We start from the raw sequence: 23,493 nt of genomic DNA on the forward strand, positions 1-23,493 counted from the left end.
CAGTGTTGACAGGAATCAGCTACTGAGGTTCATCCACTGCTGTGCTGCCTGTGATGTCCAGCAGGAGGCAGCGTCAGGCCTGCTGAGGACTCTGCAGCACAGCTTGGATCTGTCCTGCTCCTCCTGTGTGGAGCTACCAGAGGAGGATCAGCCTGAGCCTCTGAGTCTGACTGCTGATGACTGCAGGGCCGTCTCCACCATCCTGACACACAGCAGCCGGGACACACAGCTCGACCTGCGAGACTGTGAGGTGGAGGACAGCGTGCTGGACCTGCTGTTTCCTGTCCTCCACAGGGTCCGCCTCAGGTAAGAAAGACAACTGAAGACTCTAAACCAGAGAGAAGCTCGTTCACACTGGTGTTGATGCATCCTGACAGTTTTTCTTTGCTCTGTTTGTCCTGTTTAGAGTCAGTAAAACTGTCCTCCTCCAGCTGCTGTCTCTGGTTCCTGTGAACAGTGAGAGGGACACAGTGAGGCGGGCGGTGTCCCTGTGTAGAGCCCTGGGTGGAGAGCTGGATCTCAGTCACAGCACGCTGGATCAGAGGGCCTGTGGGGCTTTGGTCCAGATGCTGGACTCGTGTGAAGGGCTGACAGAGCTGGACCTCAGTCACTGTCAGCTCACTGACCAGCTGCTGCTCCCTCTCATCACACATCTGCACAAAGTCCAAGTCCTGGAGTGAGTGTCACACACTGATCCTTCTCTGGGAGGCACCAATAACCATCAGCCAGTTCACACACACTACAATAATATAATGTGCAGCGATCAATTAGAGCCACTTGTTGTGTTTGTGTTACAGTCTGAGTCACAATCAGATCACTGATGCTTCGACTGATGTGTTACTGCAGCTGCTCTCCATCAACCCCTCCATCGACTGTGTGCGGTGAGCCAACATGAATCAGTCCCCATCAGTGAAGGAGTTTCTCCTCAGACTCTCAGAGGAATCATTCACAGTCTGAGCTCACATGGATTCATGTTGTTCTGAGTGAATGAGTGACGTCTGCTCTCTCTGCTTTGGTCTCTTTCTAGACTCTACAGCAACAACATTGTGGACAGAGCAGCCTTCAAGGAACACAAGCAGTTTGAGGTCTGGTGAAGCACTCATCATCATCATCATCATCAGGGAATCATTGGTTCACTCTCTGCTTGTCATCATTACATGAAAATATACCTCAATTTAAAAGTTTTAAAGTCTTCATCTTTGTCATGTGATCCCCATGTAGTTGCTTCACATTTTTTAGATAGTCATTTGTCTTTTGTACCCTGCATTTACATTTGTTTCTGTTTTGTTCTCTTAATTGGTTTAAGCTGTGTCTTGTTTCCCAGCCGTGTCATTCCTTTAATTTGCCCATGTTACCTGTTGTACCTGCATCTGGGTTCTGTTTTCTGCTGAAGCTGGATGAATGATCATCCTGTTGTTTACACGTATGATGTTTATGTCATGATGGTAATTCAGTTATTTTGTTATTGAGACAAAAAAAAAAGAGGCCATTACTGTTCTGTCAATGCAGTGAGTAAGCCTCGTTTATTGTTTGTACCTTTTGTGATGACTATATTTATTCTGGTCAGCATGTTTCTGTAAGGACAGAGTAGAGAGACTCCACTACAACTTCTCAGAGTAAAGGTGCAGTAACTGAACAATCTGGAGAAAATCATGTTTGGTACTTTGAGATAACTGGAAGAAATGATCATAAAAATGTCCATCATTTTTACTTCGTATTTCATGTTATGTGACACAGGTGAGGATGGTCCTCTTTATGTTATCTGTTATGAAATTTTTCTCATTAATGGACCTAGTTTATAATGCAGTTCAAGTTTTGAGTGCAGAAGAAAAACATAAAATTTCTACAATAATATTATACAGCTGAAAATGGACTCAGGGAACAAATAATAAATGCAAAATGTCTGTAAGTGACATGATTTTTCTCAGTTAGTATACAAAATGACTTTCATAGTTGATACTGTTACATAAATGGTAGATGTAGCATACAGGCAACAATTCACTGCTAAATCACGTCATTTAAAACACAACAGCACTGTGAGAGTTTTGAATCGGCTAACAGAAAATGTAACTTCAAAATCTTCTTTGGTTGCAATTTGTGCCTGAGACCAACAGATGGCAGAAAAAAACTCCAATGTAATCATAGTTGACCAAAAGGGCCATACACCACATATTTCAAAATATGCTGATTTTCATATTTTTAAAAACTTACTTTTTCAGATATAGATGTGTTCACTTCTTATATTAGCAGTGGATAAATGTTTTATTGTATGAAAGAGAGTTTTTTTTTAAAATCAGAAATCATTCTTTCATGTTTGCGACATTTACTCTTCTAAATGTTAAATTATCCTCAATAAGTCACACATTCTCAGTTTTGTGCTCCAGCTCTGTTACACCTAACGAAACTGTCACTAAGCATGACAACTGCAGTCCTTTTTAATGTTTCATTTTTACAAGCATCAAGTCTATCTTCATCTGTGTGCAAATATGCCTTGATGTCCATGATGTGCAAGATTTTTCTGGAATGCTTTCAAGAAGAAAAAACGGCTGTAAGCACCAGTTTGTGGCTTCAGAATTGAGCAAGCGAGCAGAGTTGCTTCTGTTTGTCTCAGTCTTTTTAAAGAAGTGAGACTAGTCATGTGTTTGGGATTTCATGTGAATGCTGCAATACTAATCAGAACAAAATTACTTCTTCTGTATAGCTGTTTGTGTGAAGGTAAATACATGTAATCTAATTTGTTTCCAACCTGATTTAAGTTTAAATTAATTTTAGTTTTGAAGTAAGAAAGCCTATCACAAATTTTCTGAAAGCTATCATTCCTGTTGTTGGTGCGAGTGATCACACACTCTTTGCAAAACAGAAAGTATAAACGTTAAATAAAATTTCTTGAAAGAGCCACCACAACACACTTCCATCAAGCAGAGCAGACTGAGCTCTGCTCTATGACGATTTCATGATTTTTCCATTTCTAAGTGACATGTTTTTTGTTGTTGTTTTGTTTTGATAGGCTACATATTTCATATGAGTGTTTGCAACTTCTACATCATCAGTACGATGACATATGTTTTCTCAAAAGATACGGAACATGCACTGACATTAATTGCATTATAAATATAATGCAATTAATATAATTTTTTAATATATGTTTGCCTTGACAAGATCACTTTGTCAAGGACAATGTTCTATTTCTATTGACCAAAAACTGTAATCATCTCTTTAAATTATGTACTTAAATTATTAGTAGTAGTCCTAATATACTCTGTTTACATGGGTTGGTAAGTAGAGTGCACAGGTGTCTACTTGTGGTCCAGTGGTGGCATTTAGTGGATCCTCAAAGAGCAGCTGCCTTGTAACAAAGTGAAAGTAAATATGTGTTACTTTTAGACAGTTTTTGTGTCATATGTGGGAAAAATCCACTGCTTGGGTTTCCGGATCATCGTCACTGTTCAAGAATAACTTCTGAAATATTTATCAGTATCTCTAACATATCAGAGTCAGGAATTTCGTAGTAGAAGAGGGTATTTATTTTTTATTCCTGTGTTTTTGCACAGTTGCACAGATTTTCAAGGTGAATTCAGAAATTTTAATTCATTTGATTATGATTATTAGCAGTAATAGTGTTAGTATTATTATTATTATTTGTATCAACAGCAGCAGTAGAAGTAGCAGTAATGGTAAACAACAGAAAAAAGAGGCGCCGCTCTTTCTTTTGTTATTTTCTGGTCCAGTGATGACATCTAGTGGATCCTACAAGCATTAGAATTCATTTTCAATCTTGGCAGGCTAAGATAACAAGGAAATCTGCATCGACGGCGCAGGGACCAACACCAAACTGAGGATCTCAAAAGAAGAAGCCTGATATCAGGACGCAGTGAACGCAGTGGCCTAACATAGAGGTAAGACTGATGAAGAGGAGGTGGGATGTTTTTATTAAACTCTACAAACTTCACTTTTAGTCTATTTCTATGTTTAACTCTGGTTAAAGAAACTATTCAGGCCAATCCTTTGGTTTCTGACTCATCATCATTATTATCATCATCACAGATGAAAAGCTGAATCTTTAGAAATCCAACTGGTTTACCTTTTCAACTTATGGAAAGCTAAAATGGGCAGTATGGTAAAATGATCCACATACTGTGCACTTATATTTTTTTGTATGTGACTTTTGAAATGGGGTACGTGTTTTACTTAATTTACGGAGCACTGGTGTTCATGTTTAATTAAGGTGGTATGAGAGGGGCAACTCTGGGGGTTGGGGGCTCGAGGCGCCCAGAGCAGCTAAACTTTTTTGTTAATCACAGGCTCTCACAAAAAACATAAATGGAGGTGTATTTAGGTATCTTTTTATCACTAAGCCAAGTTATATCTAAAACATTCCAGTTTCTGTCGACATAACTGAACTCAATCATTTGAACCAGTCACAGCAGAGCATTCCTATGGCAAGTCGAACAGCATCAACGCCTATCTGTGTTGATTGATCAGATTAACCTAGTCAACAATGCACGAAGCAGGTTTATCTGATGTTTGCACTTCAACAATAGAGATAGAAATCTGTGAACTTGGGCACCAGTCATACTTTAGAGCAACAAGAATGAAACCATCATTTCAGTGCTTTTGTGTAGACGTTAATGCATTATGTTGTGCACCTTGTTCACTGTGTATTAAATTAAAGACATTACACAGAACAGTTTATGTGAAATAAATCAAATGCAGACAGTGCAATGACAAAATCAACTATTTAAAAGCAGGGTGATTAAATTAAATTAAACGTAAAAGATCCATCTCAAAAGAGGAAGTGATGTGGCTATGAAGGCAGATGTCATCATATGGAAAGGGAACAGAATCCAGCAGTGCACATTTAAAGAAGGGCATTAGGGCACAATAGAAGCAGAAGCTGTGAGACTGGGGCTGGTAAACAGAAAACAAAATTGAAACAACACTGCAGCACGTCAGCATATCTTGCAAACTAACAACATGGTTTTACTCCTGTTGCTAAAAGAAAAAAGAAAAAAAAAAAACAATCCTGAAAAACTCAAGTTGCACAGTTTATTTCAGTATCATTCTGTGAACACGTGAGCAAATATATTAATTTTACTATAAAATATAGTAAAGAACTTTTAAAACGTGCTATTACTGAGGGAACATCCAAATGATTTCAGCCTCCAAACTAGTTAGGTGTACAATCAAAGGAATTCATTTACAATTAAGTATTAACAATGAACTTATACCATTACTTTAAATAAAAGGGAATAAGAGAGGACACAAATCAACATCAAGGTCTAGAAAGGCCAAAATAATAAAGAAAATCTTCCACTCTTACCAGAAAGTGAATGCCTAACCTGCCTGCTTAACCTACCGGGCTGGTCACAAAACAGGAGAAAAATATGCATTAAAAACTTGCAGAGAACCTCTATAATGCTTCCATTAATGAACATTTTTATCAAGTACAGCATAGCGCACAAGTCCCACAATTTTGCCTTTTTTCATCTTCCAAGATCACTTTAAGCAAAAATAGAAGTAATCCGGCAACAACTCCAGCTGTTCAGCTGTTACAATCAGGGTGTGAGACCTGGAGCAGAGAGGGAGGGAGACAGCAACTCTCCTTAGAAAGAGGCCAAAAGATCAGTGAATTTAAGACTTGGTCAAAGATAACCCAAGTAAATACAAAATTATTATTTAATTTATTAAGGAAAAAAAGTTTCCAATAATTATCTAATAATTTTGTCCTCATCTATGTGTTAAATGAGAAATGTCTCTCTGTGGTTTGTTGGAGACCCAAAAACCTTAAAATTGCTTTGTAACCCTTTCTAAACTGCTAGATATCGCCAACTTTGTTTCTCATCTGTTCTTGATTTTTTTTTTTTAGGTCGTGGCATGATGCGTTGCTTTTTTAAAATCTTTTAGACGACTTCACTTTGTCAGATAGGTTGTAATTAATTGATTTCTTGATTCAACATGTCTGCCAGTAATCAGGCCTGGTTGTGCCAAGTGAAACTGAACTCTTTGAGGTCTCTACATACTCATCGCTACACAGATGAAAAGCTAAATCTTTCTAAACATATCACACATGTTTACAATCCGTATTAGAAGTTGCTTTTTTAAAATCCAATTTTTAATTTATTTTACACACTGAACGCTATGGGCCATATGGTTAAAAGATCCACATACTGAACATCTGTGTTTGTGTTGGATGTGAAGTTATTTAACGCTTTAACTCCCTGCAGTGACGAACGTGTTGTACCTTGAAAAGAACGTGTCAATTCACAGAGCACAGGTGTTCTTGTTTAATTAAGTAGACATGGGAGCGGTTTCTTTGAATACCACAAAATGGTGATGTCGCAAAAAGAATAAGGGTATGTACATTCAGGAATCTATTTATCACAGAGCAAAGTCCTATCTAAAACATTGCCACATCAGTCTGACTAACTCTAATCATTAGAACCAATCACACCATAACGATCTGCTGGCAGGTCCATCCTTACGTCAGCGCTTGTAATCTGTGCTGATTGATCTGATAAATTGCATCAGCAATGTGCGGGAATCCATTAATTATGTTACAAAGCAGGTTTATCCAGTGTTGGCTAAAGCTAAAGCACTAAGACACTAGACATAATAATTTTTTAGTTTATTTTTTTCTTAAGAAAAATGTAGACAGCATGAGTTGCAGGAGAGACAAGAGGAGATAAGATGACATGAGGTGGCCACTGCCTAAAATACAAACTCAGAGTGGTGGATTAGAGGTTTTCAGTGCGTCTAAAAGGTTTATTTTGAAAAACTATGGCACCATTTCTGATGTACTAAGACTCACACATTTCTCAAATTGTCTTACACTTCCATTTTCTCACATGGGTACAAAAATGGATGTGTAGGACATCTCAAAAACCAGTATCATTTCTTGTTTTGTTTTTATCTGTTGTCCACCTGGCCCTTAGTCAGACTTTCTATCTGATTTCTCAGACTTTTTATCTAATTTAGGGCTCGACTCAGGTAAAATTATTCTACTGGAGGAGGTTAACATCCATGTATTTCCTGAAATGACAGTCCCAACACTGCATTTCATCTATTATTAGACACAACTGGCTTTGACAGTCAAGTTAGAGCAGTAGTGAAATCACGCTTTTTTCAGCTGAGGCAACTGGCCAAATTTAATCCCATCCTGTCAAAAGACAATTTTAGAACAGTAATCCATGCTTTTATTACAACTCAGCTGGATTACTATAAGTCGTTGTACCTTGGTTTATCCTGGTTTATCCTCACTACTGTCTGCCTTTCCATTTTAGAGTTCATTTATTTGTTTTAAAGCCTTAAATGATCTTGCCTTACAGTACCTGTCTGAGCAATCTACACCTCAACACCTATTCGCGGTCTCTTAGATCACCTGACCAGTTGTTGGCTGTGCTGGTGGACAAAAGCTCCGGAGAGATTGGGCTTTTGCAGCTGTGGTTCCCAAATTCTGGAACACACTGTCATTAGAAATTAGAAAGACCTCCTCACTTGATATTTTTAAATCTGGTCTGAAGACCCACCTTTTGGGTTTGGTTTTTCAACCTAGTTTAGAAATGTTAATTCTGATATTGGTGTTTTATATTGTTACTGTTATTTCAACTTTAATTTTATTTTTAGTATTTATATTTTTATTCTTTATATTTTTATTCTTTTATTTTATGTTCAGCATTTTGGTCAGCGCTCGCTGTTTTTAAAGTGCTTTATAAATAATGTTAGCTTGGCTTCTCTCGAAATGCAACCGAGCCCACCCACCACTTTAATCACACTCTTCTTCTGACATATGGCACAGAACATTTAACAGTCATCTCTGAAAGCCCTCTTTTGTCTGATCACCTGCTTGAAGTTGAAATGCCCAAAGTGAACTGACTATTTCTCTGCAATTACAATACAAAAACTCTGAGTTTTTCCTGTGCTGGTCTTTTAAAGCATATAATGCCCTTGAAAACATGCTGCAGTAGATCAAAAATGGAAGAAAGCCATGAATCAGCAGGATTGCCTGTGCAAAGACTGATGCTGCTGAAGTGATGCGGAGCAAAGTTAGAAGAGGTTTTATTAGAGACATAGCTAAGCATTTTGCAATTTGATATTATTTGTAAAAGTTTAAATTACTTCGGCATCAAATACCAGAAATTAGGCTCTCTTGTCAGAGGTCATTTGGGGAAAAAAATTCAATTCAATTCAATTCTACTTATACAGCAGCAAATCACAACAACAGTTCCCTCAAGAGGGAAAACCCCAACAATCATATGACCCCTATGAGCAAGCACTTTCGCAACAGTGCTTGGAAAAACTCCCTTTAAACAGGAAGAAACCTCCAGTAGAACCAGGCTCAATGCAGAAAAAATACTGAGTGCATCATGGGAATCCCCCAGCAGCCTACGCCTATTGCAGCATAACTAAAGGAGGATTCAGTGTCACCTGATCCAGAACTCTGTTTTTCTTTTAGCAACAGGAGTAAAACCATGATGTTAGTTTGCAAGATATGCTGACGTGCCGCAGTGTTGTTTCAATTTTGTTTTTGTTTACCAGCCCCAGTCTCACAGCTTCTGCTTCTATTGTGCCCTAATGCCCTTCTTTAAATGTGCATTACTGGATTCTGTTCCCTTTCCATCTGATGACATCTGCCTTCACAACCACATTGTTTCCTCTTTTGAGATGGATCTTTTCCTTTTAATTTTACATTTTTTTTATAATCACCCTGCTTTTAAATAGCTGATTTTGTCATTGCACTGTCTGCATTTGATTTATTTTACACAAATTGTGTAGTGTCTTCTAGTGTCCATTGCCTTTCATTAATACACAATGAAGGAAAGAAGGAAGGAAGGAAGTTATGACCTGCATTAACTTCTGAATGTCATCATACTTATGTGTTTAGACATGGACATATTTATGTGTAAATATCTATCTTTGAAAAGCACGACAAAATGTATTACACATGCAATTACAAAATGGTTGTCTTATTTTTGTTACTCTAAAGCAGGGGTTGGCAACCCTGGGCACGCGTGAGGGTTAACTGATGGCACGACCATAGCTGGACTGACCATCGGGCATTTGCCCGGTGGGCCGATGGTGATTTTTCGTTTTTATGGGCTGCTGATTTTTTTTTTTTTGTAATGGTATAAACAACGAAAGGTGGTGGATTGGCCAGATGCTGGTCAATGTGTAAAAATAAGTCAGTTGTTTGGTGGTGGTTATGGCGGAGCTTCCACAGAGGCCAGCAGGAGGAGGAGAGACCCGAGGTAGCCGCCGGTGTTGTGCCAAAAAGTGATTGCCTGCCAAAAACTGATTTCCAATGTTTCTGTGTAATTTTTCTGTGTAATATCTTTACGTATGTTAGTAAATAGACTTCGGTTAACAGCGTTTACAAAGGGGTTATATATAGAATTAAAAAATTATCTGTTTTTTCAACCATCTTTACAACTCTGTGTTATTGTATTTACATTATAACCAATCCGGTCATTTATCCCCACGTAAAATATTTTTACAGAACTATTGTAATATTTGCTGCCATTTCTGCTGTCCTCTTGGCCAACTTACTCTTACAAAAGACATTTTTAATGTTAATGAGATTTTTTTAACTGCATAAATATGTAAAAGTCACTGCCAAAAACTGATTGCGGCTTCTACCTTGTTACACGAATGTTGTTTGTGGCTCAATATGACTTTTTGTCATCCATGAGGGATGCATTTGACATATGTTTCACATATTATAGCCCAACAAGTTACTTATAGCAGTTTAAATACGAGCAATCAGGTTTTGGCAAAGGCCGAAAATCAGTTTTTGGCAGACAATCACTTTTTGGCAGGTGAACTGAACTTCAGGTAAGAAGTTATCACCTGTAGTCTATCTGGGTCAGATATAAACCAAGTTTAGGTGGAGTTTATTTTCGTTGTGCTGACTTTTTACAGTCAGTTACAATAACTCGTACTGCGTGCTAGCTAGCATGACGGAGTTTCTATACAGCTGTGTGGGTGCTGTGATGTTACTGTTACTTTGATGTTACTTTATTTTATTCATAAGGTTAGTTAGTAGAGTTGCCAACCGTCCCGTAAAAAACGGGATCGTCCCGTATTCAGAAAAAATATTACGCGTTTCGTATTGAGCTGAAAATGAACACAGTTACACTCAGTAACACTCAGCTAGAATGGAAAAAGACACAAAGCTGGAGTTATTCTGCGTCTTTACGCTGCACAGCTGCCTCTTCTTCTCTCATTCTCTCCCCTCCCTCTCCTGTTGCTACTTCAATCATGAAACTGATCAATGATCAGCTGATCAGCTTTTCCCTCTTGTTTCTTTATCGCCCACTTTGCGCCAGAAAGAGGAAACCAGCGGATGTCGCGCTAAACAAAAGCAGCACGTTTAAGCTTGATCAGCTGTTGTTAGAATTGATTTAATATAAATTTCTAGTATCAGCTGATGTTTGCTGGAGCCACAGCTGTAAAAGCTGCTGCTCATGATATCGGTTTGGTTATCTGGTGAGAGGGAAACATGAAGATGAAATCAGGAGATGTCCTTACTGAATCATCAGAGCTGAACAGGTGATGGAGAAACAGGTTTACCTTTTAGGTGACATGAATGGGTTGAAGGGAAGTTATGAACTGTTTCTGAGAGACAGATAACACCAGGATCCTTTTCTATGTAGCTGACAGCTGGTAACTGTGCAGGGGCGGGTCTAGCAAAGTGTTGCCAGGGGGCCAGGTAGGGCATTAACAGGGAAAGGGGGGCACAAAGAAGTACTTTTCTTTCTTATTCTCATTTAAAATGTCTCACTTTTAATAAATAATTATCTGAATCTTACAACCAAAGTTTTTATCTGATGTAAAATGCATAGAAATCATACATATACCAACAAGACAGTGTACATCACTGTCACAACAGTGTTTGCTTTCATTCAAAGGCTTTATGACTTTTCCTATAATACCTGGTGGGCCGGTCTCTAGTCAAAATGTCCCGGCTGATTTTTTTGTCCCAGTCTAGGCCTGGGCACGACACGCAGTGAATTAATCTAAGAAGGTGCATTAGAAAATACATGGCCGGGCCACCGGTGCATATCGCAAATAGACACATTAGTAGTCTTAATGACGATATCTTAGTTAACAACTCCAGCTACCAGATTCAACTTGTAATTGGCTAAAAATCACTTAGCCTACAGGTGAGAGGGACGTTGCTAGCTGGCAGCTTTTTCAAGTGATGTTGAAATTTCCACATTCCAACACCTCAAATGCTTCAGGAGCTGTCCACTCAGTGCAGCATCAGCACCGCAGAAATACACGGATACATCTATAGACTCGAGACTGATCAAACCAGAAAGCTTTAATGAGCAGCTGGATTTGTCTCACATTAACTGGCTGAGTTAATGCCAGTTAATGCGACATCGAAATGCAGCTGATTGAACTGAAAACCCTAACTCTGTGGGGTTAAAGTTTGCAGAACTACAAACGCAGCTGGAATCCACAGCTGTGCTTGTACATGGAGCTTGCATTTTCACCTGCTGGACATCACTACCTGACAAGTTTAACTGTCTTCAGAACATTGCAGAGGCCTTATTGAGAGTATTTGGCTCTGCATATCTGTGTGAGCAGATTTTCTCTCACATGAAGAGGGTCCTCAGGTAGCTGTCTGAATGCTGGACACTCGGATACCTGTGTCTCTGAGTGGGAGACCAGAGATCACATTAACATGTGTATCTCTGTATTAACAAACATGCCATATTGGCTTAGTTTATTTTTCTTATCATTGTTGTGAGGAGACCATAAATAGCATTTGCATTTTCTGTTGTACAGTTCATTTGCTGTTATGGAGTTCTTGTTATGGATTTTTTTTGTTTCAAAATGGCTGATAACTATTCGCTGATAGCGCCCAACATCTGCGAACAGATATAATTCTATAAAGTTGTTCTATATAGTGTGTAACTGTTAATATAGAGCGTTATTAAATTTATTGCTAATGCGATACTTATACTTATAATGCGATTACTGGGCTTAAGCCCGGGTCATTTTTTTCAGAAGCCCGGGGTCTTTTGGACTGTAATTTGTTTCATATTTAGATGCCTGACTGACAACTGTATAAAACAAAAACTACACACAATATTCGAAGCACATAGTGCACAGTCGTAAATTCCCCCCAATTTTGGTATGATCCGAGCTCAGGCACTGGACCACTGAGCACAGCACTTACACATGTGAGCGAGGGGGGAGAAGCTGCTGCCTGCGAGTTTGCTGTAGGAGAAGTGCAGCCAGGCAGACAGAGGAGAGCTTAAGTTTGACCAGGTACCAAAGCAAATCATTCGTACTGTACAAATAATGTAAATATGACGGTGTATCACAAAAGATTGATATCAAACTGATCACTTGACCCATATTACGTTACTTGCTCTTCGAATGAATCAACAAATGGCGAAATGAAAAGCGGAACAACAACAATGCTGTTTTTTTTAGAGAGTCTTATCTTACATGTGTGTTTATTTCATATTTTCAGTTGTTACCCTCCACAGCTAAACAAAACACGAAATTGGTTTCAGTTATGTACTGATGAACACAACAATGGACATAAGTGGCTTCTTTCAAAGAAAAAACTCAGGTAGATGTTATTTTATATATTATGCTTTGTATGTTGTTCAATATATTTCTGTGCAAAACAAGAGGAATTTCAATACACAGCAGTATATTCACAGTTGAAACCAGATATTTACATACACTTTAGGGAAAAAACATAAAAACATCAATTTAGAGTAAACTTTTTTGTTTTACATAAATAAATATTAAAATATCTTTTGAGTTAGTTAAATGTCAGAATAAAGAGAGAGAGAGCTGTCTATTTATTATCACTTTCATCAAATTTAGGAGTATATATACACTAAGTTTATTGTTAATTAATAAGAAAAGTCCAGACGATTCCATTCTGAGCTTAAGAAGCTTCTGATAGGATAGTAGAGTCCATGTGAATAAATTGGTGGCACACCTGTAGATGCATATAAGGCACCCCCAAAATACAGAGCCTGTTTCTTTGACATGGGAAAATCAAGAGATATCAACCAAAACACCAGGAAAAGAATTGTGGACCTCCATAAGTGTGGCTCAATTTTGAATACAGTTTGGGTGCCATGTGCAATTACGAAATACATACAATTTCTCTCTTTACTCTTAAATTTAACACATATGTTTTTTATATTTATCAATCTAAACAAATAAACATTTAGTCTGATTTGATGTTTTACAATAAAAAAAAAGCGTTTGTGTTTTAATCTGAAGAGTATGTAAATATCTGGTTTCAACTGTATATTTGATGATGTTGGTGTTTGGCTTGATTGTCAGCACAAAGAGGAAGAGAGAGGAACAGAGAGGGAGATGGAGAGAATAAAGATGGAACAAGAGCCAGGTGAGACAGACATGTTAGTCAAATGGTTGTTTACCAAAAGTATCACCGTATCATAGGTACTCATGTATCTCGTACCTAGTGTTTCTTTTTAGGTTTGTTATTTTTCAAATTCTGTATTTATTAAGTTATGCAGACTTGTTTGCACAACGAGGCTAAATAGTTATATAAACTTTTCGGAATCTAAATAGTGTACTTTGGTAGAATTAAAAAATAATATGGTACAAATTATCATTTGAAAAGGAATACCTGAATAATATTGACCCTGAAAATGTCATTGATAGGTTCGCAAAACTCAAGCTTTGAAGATACAGGCTCATGTTACCACAATAAAGAGGTGTTGTCAGTGTAGTGCAGGTCTATGATGATTTTCACTGCTACTATCATCTAGTTTTGATTCTGGTTCTGTCTTTGTTAAGTCCTAAGTAGTCCTGATTTTGAACTGTTGTAGTCCTGTTTTAATTCAGGGTCAGTTCTGGGTCTGGTTGAATTGGGGTTTAATCCCCGTGTCTTGATACAGCCCTGACTTTGTTCTGCCTTGCTGCTTAGTTTAAGGTGTCCTGCATATGTGATATATTTTTTTCTCATATAAAGTTATTCTTTTTCGAACAAACTCAAAACACAGCCTAATAAATCTTCAACTCCACAGCATGTTTTTCAGTCCCCCATGCATACTACCCTTTAGGGCTAAACCCTGGGTGTAGAAAATGTCTGGCTCCGCCTCTGCTGGAGCCACTCATCCAGGTTACAGCTCCCTCCAACCTTCTCCTAGTACCACTGGAAACACTTTACACTTTCTGTTCCACATCTTCTACAGTTGTTCCTTCCTTCTCTCTGATTTTGCTGGCCACTAGGATTGCCACATCTATCACAACTGCAGTCTTGTGCTCTGTGTCAACCATTACTGTGTTTGGTTGATTGGCCAGTAACTACTTGTCTGTCTGGAACTCAAATTCCCACAGCTTTGATGGTGTTCTCATCCAGACTTGGGGGGCTTATAATTCATATGCAGCACAAATGCTCCTGTACACTATTCTAGCCACTGTTTTGGCTCTCACACTAATTAAATCCTGACCCTTTTTCTTTCCATTTGACTCCCCTGTGAGACCCCCGTGCATTCTGTGGCGTTTTTATGTTTTAACCTCAGTGGCATCTATCTGTGATTTTTGTTGTTGTTTATTTTTATTATTTTATTCCAGCTGGGTATTTGATGACCAATAGTGATGGGTTGGGTCATATTCCCACCATTGAGTGTACTTCTCAGTACCTGTCTCATCTTCTGGAGGTATTTGGTTGTGGCTGATAATGATGTGCCTTTACACATCTTGATTCGTGCTGGCCTGTGGAAGACACCAGTACTAACTTCCTACCAGGCTTCCTGGCTTTTAAATAAATTTACTGTGTAACGTACTGCGAGCCAGTACGAAGAGGCTAAAACAACCCAGTTTGGAAACATTAGCACTTACCTCCTGATTACTATATTAAAAGCATATACTCACTTCAGAGGATGAGCCACAGTGATGTGCCACTATGGTGTTCTCCCATTTGAAATTCTGCACACATAATTTTTCCCAGCAGAAGACTGGCAAGCATGTAGCAGCAACTGATTTAAACCATTTATGAACCTTCACGTGACTGTACAGTATCTGTAATTGAGAAATGCAAAAAACTAGTACATCAAAAGTATATTAATTGTTTAAATTAACATTTCTGACCATGTCTCTTTTCTCCAGATCAGTGAAGTTGAGTCAGTCTGCCTGACATAGAGAAATCAGGAAACATGGCCTGTACAGAGCAGTCCGCCTTAGATTATATCAAAAATGTCAGAGTCCACCTCGTGAAAGAACTACAAAATCTCTCTGTGATTCTGGAGAACTTGTATCAGCAAGGAGTTCTTGGTGATGAAGAAGTCAGCAAAATACAGGCAGAGAGGGACGACTACGATAAAACCAGAAAAATACTGGACTCAGTGACAAGAAAAGGGGAAGCAGCCTGCTACGTGTTACTAAAGATTATTAATATGACAAGAAAGAGGACTTTAGAGAGACCTCCTTTTCATTCGGAAAAAAAGGAGTTTGACATGGACCACTGGATCAGCTGCTTTTCTTTCAAGGAAGATATACAAATGGATGTTAATTACTTACAAGGTATTCTGAAGCAAAATTTAGATTAAAAATCTATCAAATTTTTAATATCTTTGATGTGCCTATTCTTTAAAATGCACATTAATCTTCCCCAGTGTAAATATGTGTCGTTTTTATACTGCATTTAATTCAGAGTAAATTTGTTTTCTTACTTTTTCAGGACCAAGGCCGTGCCACAGATATCAGGCAAAGTTAAAGTCAAAAGCAAAAAAAATATCAAATGAGTTTTGGGCAGCAAGTAAAACTCTGTTTGGAGGAAACAAGAAGCCTCATCTGTTGTACACCTCACTTGTATTAGACACAGAGGAGACTGTTTCTCCATGTAAAATAAAGAAATCAAAAAGAAAGAAAAGCAATATGACTCGTCCTAAAAAGATGAGGAAATACATCCCTGATGATAAAACAGACATTTCCCCCTGTGAGCTGCTGAAAACGGATAAAAACATACTTTTGGTTGGAAAACCTGGAATTGGAAAGACAGCACTAACTTGTGAAATGTTGAGACTCTGGGCAGAAAGAGAAAGCAAAGAGCTTGATTACATGTTTTACTTTGACATGAGGGAAACATCTTATATCATGAATTCCAGAAACTTGGAGGATCTGCTTTTTGGTGTGTTTTGTGAACCAGATGAAGGCAAAGATGAGGTCTTACGGGATATAAAGAAGTACTCTGACAACATTACAATCATTTTTGATGGAATCGCTGATCTCTGCTCATCAGTGGTGGAGAAAATTTTTAAAAAAGATCTACTTCCTCTTGCAAAGATCATCATAACATGCAGACCAGATGATGAAGATGAAGACTTGTTTTCTGGGGACTTTGACAGAGTGGAGGTGAAAGGCTTTAGTGAGCAGACTATAAAAACATACTTATCTGCAACACTCGGTGAAGATCAGACGAAGGTTTTGAGTAGCGTGGAGTTGGTAACTCTTTGTCATGTCCCCATGTATGCACTGATGGTGGCTGCTTGCTTTTCATCAAAAGATGCTCCACAGCCATGTACAATAACTGAGATCTACATCAATATTGTTCGATTCTGCCTTCAGATAAACAGCAAAACAAAGAACAAAGATCTAAATTCCTTCATCAAAACCAAGAGAGAAGAAATTCTGTCTCTGGCTGAAGTTGCTTTTCTTTCAGCTGAAAGAAAAACTGTGAACCTGACAGACCTGACCTGTGACGACAGCTGTGTCCTGTCCTTCCTGAAACCACTTCTCATCAAGGAGGCCCCGACTGAAATGATAACCACATATGCATTTCTCCATTACACAGTGCAGGAGTTTTTTGCAGCACTGTGGCTCCTGAAGAATCCTGATCAAATCAGAGATGTTTTTCAGCAGTGCCTCACAGAGGAGAAGAAACATATGAAACATCTGATCCCCTTCATGTGTCGACTGTTGAATGAGAAGAGCCCAAGTTTGATGAAGCATCTGATTCCAGATCAGGACCTGAAGAATACATCTAACTGGTTCTTCAAGGAGCTGATAAACACATTTTTTCCTCATCTGTGTGAGCAAGAAGAGGCTGATACTGAGGACAGTGGGCTCCATGTTGACATACTGTTCTTATGCCAGTGCTTGTATGAGTCCCAGAGTCCTGAAGCATGCATCTACCTTCTAGACAAACTGGACTACCATCTTGATCTCAGTGCAGAGACTCTGGATCCTTACCCTTGCTGTGCTGTGGCCTTTGTGGTCACTCAGTCAAAGGAAAGGAAAATAAGGCTGAACGTCGAGGACGTGATCATATCCGAACAAGGAATGAGACAGCTGTTCGGATGCCTTGAAAATGTCCAATGGTATGACTGTATTTTAGTGTCACATTACAGTTAAGAAACAAAGTATGGGACCAAAGCTTTACTGCTAATTAGAATGTTGGTGGTTTGATCCCTGGTTCCCCCAGTCTGCATGCCAAATATCCTTGGGCAAGATACCAACCACCAAGTTGCTCTCTGATGCATTCATCGGAGTATGAATGTGTGTGAATGGGTGAATGTGGCATGTTGTATGAAGCACTTTGGGTGCTCCACTATATAACAATCAGTCCATTCACCTTTTACCATGAATTGTACATGAAGGCAATAATTTATTAATCGCATAAACCCAGATTTCAGTTTCAATAGAACATAGATAACATATCAGATGTTGAGAAATGTAGCAGCCACGCATTATAAAAAAGTTGGAACAGGGCCAGTTTTTCTATTTAATATAATTAGTTGGAAAATGTTCCTCAAGCTGTTTCTTATTTACAACACTTACTTTTTCAGGCTTTTGGTAATTTCTACCAAATTTGAGTGTTGACATGCTACTGTCTAATTGCAAATGAGAAAATATTTTTTCTTAAAGCAGGACATATTCTCAGTTCAAATGTTAGTTCTGTTGTGAACACGATATACGTTTATGAGGTTTCAAATCACTGGATAATTTTTTAATTTATGTTGTACCACGCTCTCAACTTTTTTCTGAATATGGTTTCAAGAATGATGTAATTATCTTTTATTTAATCATAGGTGTGATCCTCTGCCTCGACAGCTGTGGGTGAGTTTTCTTCTCAGTGAAGAGCAGATGGACTTTGTAAAATTACTCAGCCTTGATGGAAATCAGCTGCATCTTCCAGTTGAAGGTGAAAGACAGCTGTTTGAAAGAGCTGTGGAAGTCCTCCAGATGGTTAACCAGATGGTTAATGTCTGCCTGTACTGGTACAGAGAAACTCCTGACTGCCAGAGTCTGTGTGAGTCTCTGCTAAAGGCTTTGCCATTCATCAACTCACTCAGGTATGTAACTGTTGTTTTATCCAGTCTTTTAATGTTAAAATTGAAATCTTTTTGTTTTCCAGTTGTATTAGAGTACAGTTTTTATCAGAATATGTGAATAATGCAGTTAAAGGTAAGTCCGTGTAGTGCTCAGCTGAAATAAATTCAATCCAATGAAGAAAATTTCTAAACTTTAAAGAATCCAATAAGACTCACAATTTACAGAAAATGCAGCAGATATGTGTTTGTGCATCTGAAATTCTCTTATTTAGCTTCAGAGGTCCAGTTTCATGGAGCCAGGAAAAATACCATGGGACACTGGAGAAGGAACAAAAGAGGCTGTTCATGGATTTATGCTTGAAAGCAGCACTTCATGATGGACCAAACAATATAGTGAAGATGCTTCTCTCAGTATTTCCAGTTAAAATTGACTTAAATGACACCCTTCTTGATTTGTATCAATATGTGAAGACCAAAGAGTTTTCAGGTGACTTTCAAAATCTGAGACCATTTTTCCAGTCCACTCCTCCAGTCTGGTCCATAAACCTCTCACAGAGAAAGACCTCCATCCTCCTGGAAGTGTTGAAACTCCAACCAGAGAAGAAACAAGTGAAGCTGACAGGCTGCTCACATGAAAAGAGGGAAATTTGCGGTTTTCTTCAGTGTCTGCCTTTAATTTCACACCTCAGGTGCATATGTTCAAAATCTGTTTCCATTAACAAAATTGTTTTATTATATATGGGGTTTTTTATATTATTTTATAAGATTTTTGTGACAGGTTTCTCAGTAAAGCATTTTAACTACAATTTTGCTGAAAAACAAGGATTTTGATAAAAAAGTATATCATTGCTTATTTATTCTTTTTTTCCAATCCACATTATTTCAGTGTTGTTCCTCAGTTATCAGAACCTTCAGAAGAGACCAGGTTCTTTGCAAATCTTATCTGTGCAGCAGCAGAAAGAGAACAACAGACAGGAGAGAAGATACTGGAGCTGTTATTATCAGTGTGCAGATACAAAAACAGTCCTCTTAAACACACATGGTGTGACTTCCTCATGGACCTGTACTCTTATGAGACTGAAACAGGCTTGAGTGTCCTTCCATCATTACAGTCAGTTTTCCAGTCAGCTCCTGCAGTCTGGTCCATAAACCTCTCAGAGAGAAAGACCTCCATCCTCCTGGAAGTGCTGAAACTCCAACCAGAGAAGAAACAGGTGGAGCTGACAGGCTGCTCACATGAAGAGAGTGAAGTGAGGAGTTTCCTTCAGTGTCTGCCTTATATCTCACAGCTCAGGTGTGCAGCTGAATATCTATTTCCCTTAGTCGATGCCATCTATATATTTTTTCTTCATACAGAATTAATTATATCATTTTTATTAATCTGCTTAAAAAGGTATTTTGGACAAAAGACTGTCCCAAATTACTTGTTCTTTTTTCTTCTCTTTCAATATACATTATTTTAGTGTCCTTCCTCAGTTATCAGAACCTTCAGAAGAAACAATGTACTTTGGAAATCTGTTCTGTGCAGCAGCAGAAAGAGAACAGCAGACAGGAGAGAAGATACTTGAGATTTTATCATCAGTGTGCAGATACAGAGGATTCCCCCTTACAGAAGTATGGGGTGATTTCCTTATGGACCTGTACTCTTGTAAGCCTAAAACAGGCTTGAGTGTCCTTCCATCATTACAGTCAGTGTTCCAGTCAGCTCCTGCAGTCTGGTTCATAAACCTCTCAGAGAGAAAGACCTCCATCCTCCTGGAAGTGCTGAAACTCCAACCAGAGAAGAAACAAATTGTGCTGACAGGCTGCTCACATGAAGAGATTGAAGAAAAAATCTTCCTTCAGTGTCTGCCTTATATCTCACAGCTCAGGTAAATGGTCACCATTTTTATGATTTCTTTGTTCTCTTGCTTATTTTGAACCTATAATCAGAAATCATTCTGTTTAGAGTCAAGACGCGGACTCAAAGTGTAAAAGTTACACATTTAATTACAATGTGAAAAGGCAAGGTCTGACAGCAGATGGATTTCAGTGTTCCATATTCAAAGCTCTAATACAGACAGGTCCAATTAGTCTTTCCTCAGGGAAACTCTCTCTTAATAACACACTCAGAATTAGTCCATAATTCCTGTTCAGAGAAGAACAAACAAGCAAGGCAAGACAGTGAGCAAAATCATGCAAATGTTCTGATTGTTGGAGCCAACTTCACTTTTTACATTCACCTAAACAATCAGGCATTGAATATTCCGCTCTTCTCCCCTCTGCTCTTTCCGCTTTTCTGGGAGGTAGTGAGGAGGTAGAGCGTACAGCCTGATCCGGCGGGGAGGTGTGGGAAGCCAGATCAGGTGCCCCCCTTCCGGCTCTCCTCTCTCCTATCTTGTCTCTTTTGTCATACTTTTCTCTATCACCTTTTCTATCCCTTTGAAGAAGTGAGGCTCCTTAAATATTAAAGAGCTAAGTATTATTCCTCAGTTGCAGTGAATAGATAGAAGAAAATAAATTGTAGAAAACTAAACAGAAGAAAGTAGAAGAGAAATAACAATTTAACATAAACCAGTGACACTCCAGGGCCTGATCAACCCTGGCAGGGCCTCCTTGGATGAGGGTGTCTAGTGATAATGGCCGAAACACCCGATGAATCCAAGGTCCACTACTGATGATGTGTCCCAAATTTTAATATTATAATTTAGATCAGATCTCTAATCCTTAAACCTAACCAAGTGAGGCAAAAAGAAACTAAAAAATGGCAGAATAGCTTGTGATAAAAGACCGAAACACCCTGTGAAGTTGAGGCACACAACGATGTGTCCTGCTGGTAAAATATCTGGGCTGCCTTTCCTCATAACAACCATTCCTCAAAACTTTCTCCATTTGAAGCAATGCATTATCAGGGATTGTAACATCTAGTCCTTTTACTGATTAATCCATCTTAAATCATGAGTAGCAAATAACACAGTTACCACCAGGTGAGTTAATTAATCCCTTTAATGTCCCTCCAAGTCTACTAGGTATGGCATTCCCCCTCGTACACCATCTAATGTCTTGTATTTTGTTCTCAGTCGTAATTGGGGGGAGGACAAGTTGCATTCCAAACCCAATGATGGCAACAAAGATGCTGCTGCTTAGATGGAACAGATAACTCACCTTCTGTGGTGTGGTGGCTGGTAGCTTAGGGATGCCTCTAATGGAGAAAGACCAGTAGAGGAGGATGTCATGGTGTTATGAGTGGACTGGTTGGAAACAATGTCTTAAGGGATCCTGTAGAGGCACAAGGCATGGTCTACTAATAGCTGAGCTGTTACTTGGGCAGAAAAGAGTTTGGAGAGAGTGAGAAAGTGTGCAGACTTAGAAAAATAATCAACTATTGTGAGAATAAAAACCTGTGTTTAAAAAAAAAAAAAAAAAAAAACATGGCGATGTGGGACCACAGATTACCAGGACTTGGGAGTAAATGCAACAGGCCATCCAGATGGAAACTTGAGTACTTATTTTGAGCACATATTATACAAGCAGATACATAATCTCTAACATCCTTAACCCGAGTCGGCCACCAAAACAAGTACTGAAGTGTGTGAAAAGTGATGGTGCGATTTTTATCAGGGTGGCAGGTGAACTTGGAAGTATGAACCCAGTCTGTAACTTGGTATTGGACACTGGAAGGAACAGATGGTAGGTACTCTATTACGTGGGTCAGGTTAATGGTCAAATTCCAGAGGTAAGGGAGTGAATGCTTCCATCCACATTTTTCCATCGGTTCTCATCCAGCCTTTGTTAGGCTATACAGTCAGTTAGTGGGAAGTGGAGCACCAGCAGACAAATCAATGCAGTTGTATGGACTCGACCAGAGGTGGCGTAAGACCACAGATGGGTTGGGTGCTTTGAATAGGTATGAACACATTTTCTCAGAGTGGTTACCAGAAAGTAAGAGAGTTACAGGTTCAGTGGATGATGCCCAGAAGAGGATTTGCATTTAAAGATGACACATGTACCGGTTCAGGTCCACTTGAATGTCACGTTCAGCAGCAAGACCGTGATCTAAAAATTGTTGTTCTCCACCAGAGTCAATCAGAGCTTGGAGAGACCGAGAAACAGACTGAGAAGAGAGCTTAGGTGAGAGTAAAAATCTTGCTCATTGGTCATTAATAATCTTATCAGCATTACTTACCAGCATTCCAAATTGCTGGTCATTATCTTTTGGCCACCGTAGGAAGGTTTTAAAAGAAAAAAGTGTTCCTCCTTTCTACAATATAAACACTCACTCACTGCGATTGTTCTTCTCAATTGCAGAGAGACTTGTTTGGCCAAGTTACAGCAGCTTCACTTCATTCCCTTCCAACACACTTTCTGTCTGACTTTAAGTATGTGTTCTGGGAAAATGCCACTGGAAATTGAAGCTGCTCAACATTCGGGAGTTCTAGTTCTTAGCCATTCTGTGTTCCCCACTGTGGTCTTCCATCCTAATACACATGGAAATTAATACAGTGGTTTGCAAAAGTATTCGGCCCCCTTGAACTTTTCCACATTTTGTCACATTATAGCCACAAACATGAATCAATTTTATTGGAATTCCACGTGAAAGACTAATACAAAGTGGTGTACACGTGAGAAGTGGAACGAAAATCATACATGATACCAAACATTTTTTACAAATAAATAACTGAAAAGTGGGGTGTGTGTAATTATTCAGCCCCCTGAGTCAATACTTTGTAGAACCACCTTTTGCTGCAATTACAGCTGCCAGTCTTTTAGGGTATGTCTCTACCAGCTTTGCACATCTAGAGACTGAAATCCTTGCCGATTCTTTTTTGCAAAACAGCTCCAGCTCAGTCAGATTAGATGGACAGTGTTTGTGAACAGCAGTTTTCAGATCTTACCACAGATTCTCGATTGGATTTAGATCTGGACTTTGACTGGGCCATTCTAACACATGGATATGTTTTGTTTTAAACCATTCCATTGTTGCCCTGGCTTTATGTTTAGGGTCGTTGTCCTGCTGGAAGGTGAACCTCCGCCCCAGTCTCAAGTCTTTTGCAGACTCCAAGAGGTTTTCTTCCAAGATTGCCCTGTATTTCCCATATGGAAAAGAAATAGTAAAAACTTATATGATTTACTCATGAAAGTGGCCACTTTCATATATTGTTTTAGTAAGTATCCAAAACATACAAGTTTCATTTATATAATTTTTCAAGGGATCTTATATCTGTTTTCACTCTTG

At 38.8% G+C, this 23,493-nt stretch overlaps 1 protein-coding gene and 1 long non-coding RNA gene across 2 annotated transcripts in view; both read left to right on the forward strand.

Annotated features, from left to right (window-relative positions):
• The window catches only part of LOC134621208 (uncharacterized), a 30,796-nt gene extending 26,913 nt beyond the window's left edge, over window positions 1-3,883 (forward strand). Inside the window, exons 13-17 of the mRNA XM_063467640.1 lie at window positions 4-306; window positions 407-676; window positions 798-881; window positions 1,028-1,085; window positions 3,783-3,883. Coding sequence (XP_063323710.1) covers window positions 4-306; window positions 407-676; window positions 798-881; window positions 1,028-1,085; window positions 3,783-3,836 — 769 coding nt within the window. The 3' untranslated portion in view covers window positions 3,837-3,883. The remainder of the gene's footprint in view (window positions 1-3; window positions 307-406; window positions 677-797; window positions 882-1,027; window positions 1,086-3,782) is intronic.
• Window positions 3,884-16,825: 12,942 nt separating this feature from the next.
• On the forward strand, window positions 16,826-18,660 carry LOC134621209 (uncharacterized). The gene is made up of 3 exons (XR_010573409.1): window positions 16,826-17,324; window positions 18,036-18,299; window positions 18,551-18,660. It is a non-coding gene; the product is annotated as an uncharacterized LOC134621209 (long non-coding RNA).
• The last annotated feature ends 4,833 nt before the right edge of the window (window positions 18,661-23,493 follow it).

The sequence above is a fragment of the Pelmatolapia mariae genome, linkage group LG23 (assembly GCF_036321145.2).
Source record: "Pelmatolapia mariae isolate MD_Pm_ZW linkage group LG23, Pm_UMD_F_2, whole genome shotgun sequence".
Lineage (NCBI taxonomy): Eukaryota > Metazoa > Chordata > Actinopteri > Cichliformes > Cichlidae > Pelmatolapia > Pelmatolapia mariae.